At 60.2% G+C, this 9,091-nt stretch overlaps 1 protein-coding gene across 1 annotated transcript; it reads left to right on the top strand.

Annotated features, from left to right (window-relative positions):
* Window positions 1-277: 277 nt before the first annotated feature.
* On the top strand, window positions 278-7,646 carry MYL9 (myosin light chain 9). Its single transcript, XM_082773413.1, has 5 exons — window positions 278-356; window positions 1,222-1,295; window positions 5,789-5,992; window positions 6,686-6,847; window positions 7,020-7,646. The coding sequence occupies exons 3-5, from the start codon at window positions 5,809-5,811 to the stop codon at window positions 7,190-7,192; spliced, it is 519 nt and encodes a 172-aa protein (XP_082629539.1). The 5' UTR covers window positions 278-356; window positions 1,222-1,295; window positions 5,789-5,808; the 3' UTR covers window positions 7,193-7,646.
* The last annotated feature ends 1,445 nt before the right edge of the window (window positions 7,647-9,091 follow it).

Raw genomic sequence — 9,091 nt, 5'->3', positions numbered from 1 at the left:
CCGAGACCTGCGACCCCCGGGAGGGCGGTGGGGCGATGCCCCGGCCCCGGCAGCACGGCACCGCGTGGATTTGGTCCCCCACAGCCTCCTGCTCCCCGGGGTGCCCCCCCCCAGGAGCCTCCCGCGGACCTGCGGCACCCGTGGGCCGGCCGCCCGCCCGTACAAGGCCGGCAGCGCGGCCCCTCCGCCCCGGCCCCGCCGCATTTTTCTGCCTTGTATGGCCCGAGCCGGGCCGGCCGGGGCGGGACGAGGGGCCCGGCACCGCCCCGGTCGCCCTCCAGCACCTAGGGCCGAGCCGCCGGCCGGTCCCGGGCAGAGCAGCGCCGCCCGCCCCGCAGTGCCCCGCTCCTGCCCAGGTGAGACTCGGGCATCGCCCGTCGGGGGGCGGCTTCCCCCTGCCCCCGGCTCCGAGCTCCGGAGGGCTTTGGGCAGCCCCGACGGGGCGGGAGGGACCGGGAGGGATCCGGGGCTGCCCTCGATGCTGCAGCCCCGACGGGGCCGGAGGCGGCTCGGGAGGGACGTGGAGGGCTGGGGAGGGGGCAGCCTGGGATAGGGGGCGAGGAGGCTGCAGGAGAAGCCCCGGGGGCCGGCAGGCGGGGAGCCACTCGCCCCGGGGTCCCTGCCCGGGGTGTCCCGGCCGGGGGAGGCGAGGGACGGCGCTGAGCAAAGCTCCCGGGCACTGCGGTGACCTGCCCGGGATGGCAGAGCTGCAGGAGCTGATCCGTGCAGCCTGACCGAGGCTCCCCCTGCCTCCTTTGAGTGGGAGCTGTTGCTGGCTCGATCAGCTGCTTTCCCCTCCGCAAGTCTTCACCCAGGGCCAGGGGCAGGATCCAGATGCATGCATGACACTCCAGAGATGTCCCAAGTGACCCGGGAGCGACTTGAGGCAATGAACTGTTGGGAGGCAGAAAAGCTTTATTTAGCTCCTTTCCCTCAGATGCAGAGGAACTTTGTGTCTTATGTAGTTTTGCCTGTGAAAACTCGAGGTCCTCTTGGCTTCTTCCACTCAGCTGCTTCCCTCCGTGCATGCCTTTTCGGTACAAAGTGTTATGAAGGTGATAAAAGCCAGGGAGGTTCTTAAGCATCGACGTGTAAAAGAAAGCAGTGGCTGCAGCAGCATTCTTTGGAATGGAACATCCCCAAGTGTCAACAACCACCGCTGCTTACCAAAGATGGTTGGTTTCTTCGGTCACTTGAATTTTTTCCTCTCGTCACTGGCAGGCTCTGGGTTGCTGTAGGAGGAGTTTGCGGTTGCCTCCCCCTCTGACGTCCTGAGGCCAGATTCTCCCACCAAGGTGAGCCCCTTCATTCTCCTAGGAGAATGTCAAAGCCAGCCCAGGGCACGTGATGCTGGTGGCCAAAGGCCACAAAGGCTTCCAGCCCTGCGCTCCCACGACGCCCTCTGCATCACCCTCCTGATGCTCACAGGCACGGTGATGCCCTTGCCCCCTAAACGTGGTGGGAAGGAGCTGGCTCAGAAACCGTGCTGTTCTCTCTTACCCCAAAATCATCAGAGCTACAGAAGCCTCCAGCCCTTCGTGCTCTGCCAGAGGAGCCAAGCAGTGCCTGGTGCTGCCGGGCTGGGGGAGAGGGACAGGGCTTCAGGGCTCTTCCCCTGCTGCTACCCAGCCCTGGAGCCTCTGTGTCCTGTCGGGTCAGTGTGGGGACCTTGTCCCTGTGCCCTTGGCTCTGTCTCTTCAACACCTGCCTGCTCCATTCGCACTTACATCCTGCTCACTGGCATTAGTGCTGGTGGCTGCAATTGGTCTGGGGGACACAGCCTGGGGCTCAGGTTCTGCTTTCCCCATGCTCCAAGCTCCCTTTTTCCCACCCATCTGTGTTACGATCTCCCTTATTGCTCTCTACAACTGCCTGAAAGGAAGGTGTGGGGAGCTGGGGGTCGGCCTCTTTTCACAAGTAACCAGTGATAGGACCAGAGGGAATGGCCTCAAGTTGTGCCAGGTTGGAAATGAGGAGACATTTCTGCTCAGAAAGAGCAGTCAGGCACTGGGACGGGTTGCCCAGGGAGGTGGTGGAGTCACCGTCCCTGGGGGTGTTCAAGGAGAGGTTGGACGTGGTGCTGAGGGACATGGTTCAGGGGGTGACATTGGTGGTAGGGGGGTGGTTGGACCGGGTGATTTTGGAGGGCTTTTCCAACCCGAATGATTCGATGATTCTAAGGTCATAAAGGAGAAGAGCCTGTCTCTGTTCCAGCCATGCCAAGTGGTGCAGGAGGATCCTGCTGCAGCTCCTGGGCTCACCCTGGCACTGCCCCCCCAGGCAGCTCTGCAGTGAGGACAGAGCTGAGCAATGCTAAATCCCAGGGCTAGCGGGAGAAAAAGGCTGTTTTAACAGCAGGGAAGATGGGCTGCTCACTGCTCATTCCCCCAGCATACTTACCTTTTGGTAAACATGTTCTGGTTTGCTGCTACTTGCAGCTAACCTTAGGAAGAGTCTTGGGGCAGAGATTTAACCATGGTCTTTCAAAGGGCCCATCATTTATCCCCGCAGGGATGTCCTGTGGAACAGTTCGGGCTGTTTGCATTGCCCTTCCCCCTATCCGATGAAGCCTGACCAAAAGCATCCAGCAGATGTACATCGTGCATCTGGGTGCCGGGATGTCACAGAGATGATGTCCTTCCCTCTCTAGCTATGCTGGAGATCTTGCAGCAGCCCTGTGCAGAGCGGGAGCCTTGTCAGCACTTCCAGAGAGAGCTCCTGCAGCTGTCTGCCCAGCCTTGGAGGAGCCACCCTTGGGAAACGGGGCACCCAGCACACACGTAGACAACGTCGTGTTTGTACCACACAGCCTCAAGGCATCACAAGCAGCTGGGCTGTGCTGCAGCTGCGAGGTGGAGATCCCTCCTGGCAGCACCGAGATGTGCCTTTGGCTTGTCCTGCCCTCCCCAGCATGGTCAGGAAACGGCAGCAGGGTGAAGCTGCTTGCTGCTTCCCAGTGAGGAAATGTATGGTGGCTTGTTTTACCGGTAACAGCGAGCCGTGGCTCTTCCTCTTTAAACCTGCAACTATTTAATAACTTTTCAAGGCAGCCCCGTGGCTGCAGGGATGGCGCTTGGCTGCAGGACATGGGGGCAAGGGCAGGGGGCTGGAGGAGCAGGACTCATCCTGTATTTTTTTTTCTTGCTGAGGAAAAGCTGGGTGCTCAGACTGGCTGAGCCTGCCTGAGGCCACTGAGGCATGCAGGGCATTGTGGCCAGGCCACCAAACAGTCTGGCCGTGTTTTTTATTGGCCAGCCAGAGCCCTGCAGCCGGGCCCTGGAGCTGTGTGCGGAGCCATCGAGCCTCCTCCAGCAGGGCATGGATCGCCCGCGGCACATCGGGCCTGGCTGCAGTGTGAAATAAAGTGTGGAAATAAAACGAGTGTGAAATAAAACGAGGAGCTGAGCTTGTTCTTGGGACCAAGCATCTTCCCAGGGAATGTTTAGGATCAAACAGCAGAATTGAACAGCCAAACCACGGGCTGCCCAAATCGCGCTTAATCCCCCTAACAAGAACCATCTCTCAGGGGAGTGTGCCAAGCTGTGCTCATGCTCACTGGTCACAGCTGGGGCAGGGTAAATATCCTGATAATGCTAGCTCCTGTGGTGAGAGCAAAGCTCCTGTTTATTTCTCGAGTCTTCTGCTAATAATTCTGCTAATAACTCCCTGTGTTTTGGGAGCTCAGCGCTGGCTGCAGCACAGCGCCGTGTACTGGCACCAGAGCTTTTATTGCTGGCTCTGGCCGGTGCAGCAGGTTAAGGTGAATCACGCTGCTCAGCTGAATTTCCCTGCACTGGGCTGATGCCCGCGCATGCTGGTGTTTGACAGGGTACACGGGCAAGGGCTGTGCCACTGCAAGGAGCTTTGTGGTGCAGCGGGGCAGGGGAAGCAGTGGGCAGGAGGGCTACGGGGCCGTCGTCTGCCCACACAGCTGTGGGCATGCCCTGGCTCTTTGGTGGTGCTGCTTTCCTCAGCAAGCTGGTGGCAAATGCCTGGGAAATGATCGAAGGTTTTGGGGTGATCTGGGGAGATTTCACGAGTGGCGTTAGGTGCTGGGTGCCAGCCAGAGCAGGCAAAGGCGGTGGTGGGGAGGGAGATGAGGGCAGTGGCATTTCCATCCCAGTGCCTGCAGCCACTGGGGCTCCTTCCCACAGAGCCCAGCCAGGGGAACCTGGGGGCTGCAGCTAGGGGGGGGGGGGGGGAAGGGCAGGCTGGGGGGGCTGTGTGCTCATACCCACACCCCTGCAGCCTCAAAGGAGGGGTAGCAGGGAGTGAAGAGATGACAGAGTGAAGCAGGGGAATGGCTGGAAGGCAGGCACAGCCTGGGAAGGGCTCACAGGAGCTGTGCAGCTGTGAGAAAAGGCTGCTCGCTCTGGTCCCGCCGGGCAGGATGCTCCCTGTAACCTCTGTAACGCACAACGGTTACAGGAATACTCTGCTCTTCACCTGAGGAACTTCATTCACAGTCTATTAACTCTGATTCCCCACCCTGCAGCAGGCATGGGCTCCCTGCCCCAGGTGGGGAAACTGAGGCACGGGGCTTTCCGTGAGTTAGAGTTGACCACGGTAGAAATTCGAGGATCTGAGCAGCATCTCTGTTGTGGCCACTGTCTCTGTTGTCACCCCGGGCTTTCTCCCAGGGCCACGCTGAGCTGGCAGCAACTGGAAGTGTCCTTGTGCCAGGCTTGTCCCTGACAGCTGCTTGCTGAGTTTCACTTAACGGGATTTGGCTGGGAGAGGTTTGAGCATCCTCGTCCTGGGTAACGCCAGAGGCAGCCACAACCTGTGGGAATCAGGGCTGGGTCCCCAGCACCATGGTGCAAGGTCTTAAATGCTGAGCCTGGCAGCGTGGACAGTGACACCAAACCATTGCTCAGGGGCTCAGGTTCTATCTCTGATCATCCTCGCTGCTGGGAAATGGCTCTTTGCTTCACCCTGACACTATTCCTGCTGGGAAGGTGGTGGCTGTCCCCTTTGCCATCCCCTCTGGGCAAAGTATTTCCCTGTCTGAGTTCCCCCCGGGTCTGTCTTTTCGTCCTGTGGATCCACTGTTTCCTTCCCGTCCCCCCAGCCTGCTCCTTTCTCGTGCCCCTCATCGCCTGCAACAACCTCACCGCTCCTCTGAACCCTCCTGCCCTCAGCTGCTTCCTTGCGACCCCCCTGGGTGTTCCCCTCCCTGCATTTTGGGGTTCCTCGAGGAGCAGGGCTGCAGCTGGGGTGAGGGGGGAGGGCAGGGAAGCGGCGGCACGCGAGGAATGCGCCCGCAGCCGATAACCCCTGGCTCCAGCTCAGCCCCCAGCCCGGCAAGGCACCGGCTGCTGTGGCACGGGGCGAGGGCAGCTGTGTCTGCTCACCCCAGGGCAGCCTCCAAGAAGGGGGGTGTTGCCCCAAAACCCAAAGCAGCACCTAGAAAGCACCCTTGGGTGCCCTCGCAGACCGAACCCAATGCGGCGTTGGGTTCACCATCGTTCCCTGCAACCGGGGTGAAGGGGACAGGCAGCACGTGGGGGTGGGGGCTGAGGGTGTGGGGAGCTCTGGGACGTGCTGGGAAGGGGGACAGGGAGAGCTGCCTGCTCGTGGGACTTCCCAGGGGACTAAACAGAGCCTGAGTCTCACCTGTCCCTGTGCCCCGATCTGCGACCATGTTATCTCACTGGAGATAGCCAAACTGTGTGGCAGCTGGGGAAACTGAGGCACAGACCTGGTGAGCAGCCAGAAAGGGGGAGTTGTGTCCACTCCCTGGGCTCTGCTTACCCTCAGCCCCCTGATGCCCCTGTCCTGCCTGCAGGTACCCCCCCAGCCACCAAGATGTCCAGCAAACGTGCCAAAGCCAAGACCACCAAGAAGCGCCCGCAGCGCGCCACCTCCAATGTCTTCGCCATGTTTGATCAGTCCCAGATCCAGGAGTTCAAGGAAGCCTTCAACATGATCGACCAGAATCGCGACGGGTTCATCGACAAGGAGGATCTGCACGACATGCTGGCTTCCATGGGTGAGGAGACCCTGTCCTGGTCCCCTGCCGACCCCTCGGCCCCTTTGCTTGTAACAGCCAGCAGGGACTGCTGCTGGGGGCACACGGTGCCTTGCGAGGAGCCCTGGTCACTGCCTGCGTTGAGGAGCCACTGTTGGGGTGGTGTTGGGGCACAGCCCTCCTGCTTTGGGTCTGTTTGATGCTGTAAAAATGGGCAACTTGCTCTGCTGGTGCTAGCTGACCTTAGAAAGTGCGTTTGTGGAGGCATCTAAGGACAGCAGCCTAGGCTGTTGCTCCTAGAGCCGTGTTTGCCGGTCAGGAAAAGCTCCCTGCTGCCTCAGCACCACACTGCGAGGTCTGGCACCTGTTGGCACAGTGGCCAGACCCCTTCTGAAGGTACTGCCTGGGAGAGAAAGGTCCCAGAGCAGAGGGGACGTGCACTGAGGGGCCCATGGGCGTTAAGGCTGCACTCAGCAGAGCCCAAACTGTGCCTGGGACATCCCAGCACTGCCTCTGGCATGGGGTCGTGCAGAGAGGGGCCGGGGACGGCGTGGGGAGAGGTGCTGAGGCAGCAGTCGTGGGTGCTGCAGAAACCACTGCTTGTGGCGTGGGTGAATGAAAAGGTGTTTGGGGGAGGGGGGCTGACTTTGGGGATGGGATGGGGGCTGCAGGGAGGGTGGGCCCCACACCCACCCCCCCACCTGTGCCCGGCAGGGAAGAACCCCACCGACGAGTACCTGGAAGGCATGATGAGCGAGGCACCAGGGCCCATCAACTTCACCATGTTCCTCACCATGTTCGGGGAGAAGCTGAACGGCACCGACCCGGAGGATGTCATCCGCAACGCCTTCGCCTGCTTCGACGAGGAGGCATCAGGTACGGGTCAAAGCTCTGGGGAGAGCCCCCAGGCAGCTCTGGAACAGTGTGGGCCATGGCCTCTGGTGCAGGGCTGGGAGCGGGACAGCAGGGAGCCTCCAGGGGAGGCAGTGAAGGTCCCCGGCCACCCCTCTGGCCTCCCGTGCTGACGCAGTCCCTGCCGTCCCCGCAGGGTTCATTCACGAGGACCATCTGCGTGAGCTGCTGACCACCATGGGGGACAGGTTCACCGACGAGGAGGTGGATGAGATGTACCGAGAGGCGCCCATCGACAAGAAGGGCAACTTCAACTACGTGGAGTTCACCCGCATTCTGAAGCACGGGGCCAAGGACAAAGACGATTAGTGCCGAGAGCCGCTCCCTGCCTTCTGTGCACGCTGCCCAGCCCCTGCCCCCTTGCTGCCCAGCCCCACAGCAGGCTTCCCCTCACCCAGGACGTCACCCTGCTCCATGTCATGCCGATGCTGGCGCGTGGCACCGTGCCCTTGCTGGAGGCAGCGCTCCCCTCACCGTGCCGTTGTGCACCATCCGTCCTCCCCCATTGCCTCTCATTGCCTGCAGGCTCAGCCCCCGGGACCCAGCCAGGCTCCATCCCCACCAAGCAGCTGCTCTCCCCGTGGAGCAGGGGGGGTCCTAGGGCAGGGGCGAGCAGCCCAGGTGAGCACCGGCCGGTGGGGATTTTGGCTGGCTCAAACCAGTGCAGTCCAGGGGACCTGATGCAGGATGAAGCTCTCCCTTTACCTCCCACACTCCCTTCCTTTAGGAAAGAAAAAGAAGAACACTTTTGTTTCCCCTTCTATGTCTGTTTTATGGCTTTAGAGCCTGTAATTCGAGGGGGTCAGAAAGCTGAAGCAGCCTATAAAGTCTGATGGTGTAACACAACGCGGTGCTGTGTGGCTCCCTCCCTGACCAGCACAGTCCTGGTGCTGTGCCACTCAGATTTGGGGCTGAGGGCCACTCGCCTCACACCACATCCCCCTGCCTCTGCCCTTGCCCTCTGGGGTCTTCTCCTGACGACACCCTGTTTCAAACCGAATCATTCCCAACCTGTCTGTGCAAAATTGGCTTAAGCATCATTTTCTGCCTTTGCTGATAGTTGTGCTTTGGGACATGCAGAGGAAAGGGACTGAGATACAAGGGTGGAATCCTCCCCTCTCCTCTTTGCTCTGCTCCTCTCCTCTCCTCCCCTCTCCTCAAGCGCTCAGCATCATCCCATGCCCGCTGCCAACACCCCTGTTTAAGCCAGGACTGCTGAGGCAGCACGGTCCCTGCACTGCCAGCCCTTCCTCAGCAGTCAGCTTTGTTGTGCTGTTTGTCCCAGTGGTTTGATTAAATAGCACCATCCTGACACAGCGGGAGGAGATAAGGGGGTTCCCACATTGCTGGAGGTCACTCCACCTCCATCCCTTCAAAGGATGAGGAGGGAAATGTGATGACAAACCCAGAGAGCCTGGCGAGATGGTGCCCAGGGCACAGCTGCCAGAAGAGCTCAGATGGGGCTGCCAGCACCCCAGGAGCATGTGGAGCTGGGGTTGGCACCCCCCCTGTCCCAGACCTGCCAGGCCTGGGGCCATGTCCTCGCCTGGGACATGGCCCATGGTCTGAGAGCTTGTCCTCGGTTCCTGGTGCTTCTGCTTTCCAGGCAGTGCCAACGAAAGGAAGCACAAGTTGTATTATCGGGGCACAGAGAGGGGAGAGGGGAGGCCAAGCTCTCCCAGGGGGGCTTGTGGTCTGCAGCAGCAGCCAGGTACAAGCCCACCTCCAGGCTCACAGAGCAAAGCCGGGCACTGTTTATTCCCTACTGCTTTGTATACTGGGGAAAAACATGCAGTCCTCCCACTTCCAAAGCAAAGTCCCAGGCCTGAAGGCTGCTGAAAGACAGGATGATTTCTTAAAAAGCTTCTTCACTGAGCTTTATGGCAAAGCGAACATCTCACAAACATCACGGGGCCAATGGCTCCATCCACTCACAGATCTGATCTCAGAGCTGATTCTCAGAAGATATCCCTCAACCCTGATGCCAGCAAAGTAGAGAAATCTTGTTAGTGGACACAGGGGTGTGTGTGGGAAGAATAAATCTGTGCTTTGCAAGGTGCCATCCCGCCTCCCCTGGCTGCTGGAGCTCCTTGCAGGTGGAGCACACGGAGATGGGGCTGCCATAAAGGGCTGCAGAGGGCCTTATGAGACTGCAGGGAGGCACCAAAAGGCAGGTGCTGCTCTGAGTGGGTTGATGTAAAGTGAAGC

The sequence above is a fragment of the Aythya marila genome (genome assembly GCF_965140915.1).
Source record: "Aythya marila genome assembly, chromosome: 16".
Classification (NCBI taxonomy): Eukaryota; Metazoa; Chordata; class Aves; order Anseriformes; family Anatidae; genus Aythya; species Aythya marila.
The sequence above is the reverse complement of the archived record's forward strand: the minus strand, read 5'-3'. Positions and strand labels throughout refer to the sequence as shown.

Coding starts and splice junctions, on each gene's coding strand:
- MYL9 (XM_082773413.1), top strand. CDS start 5,809: ATGTCCAGCAAACGTGCCAAAGCCAAGACCACCAAGAAGCGCCCGCAG. Junction 5,993..6,685: donor CGACATGCTGGCTTCCATGG/GTGAGGAGACCC, acceptor TGTGCCCGGCAG/GGAAGAACCCCACCGACGAG. Junction 6,848..7,019: donor CTTCGACGAGGAGGCATCAG/GTACGGGTCAAA, acceptor CCGTCCCCGCAG/GGTTCATTCACGAGGACCAT.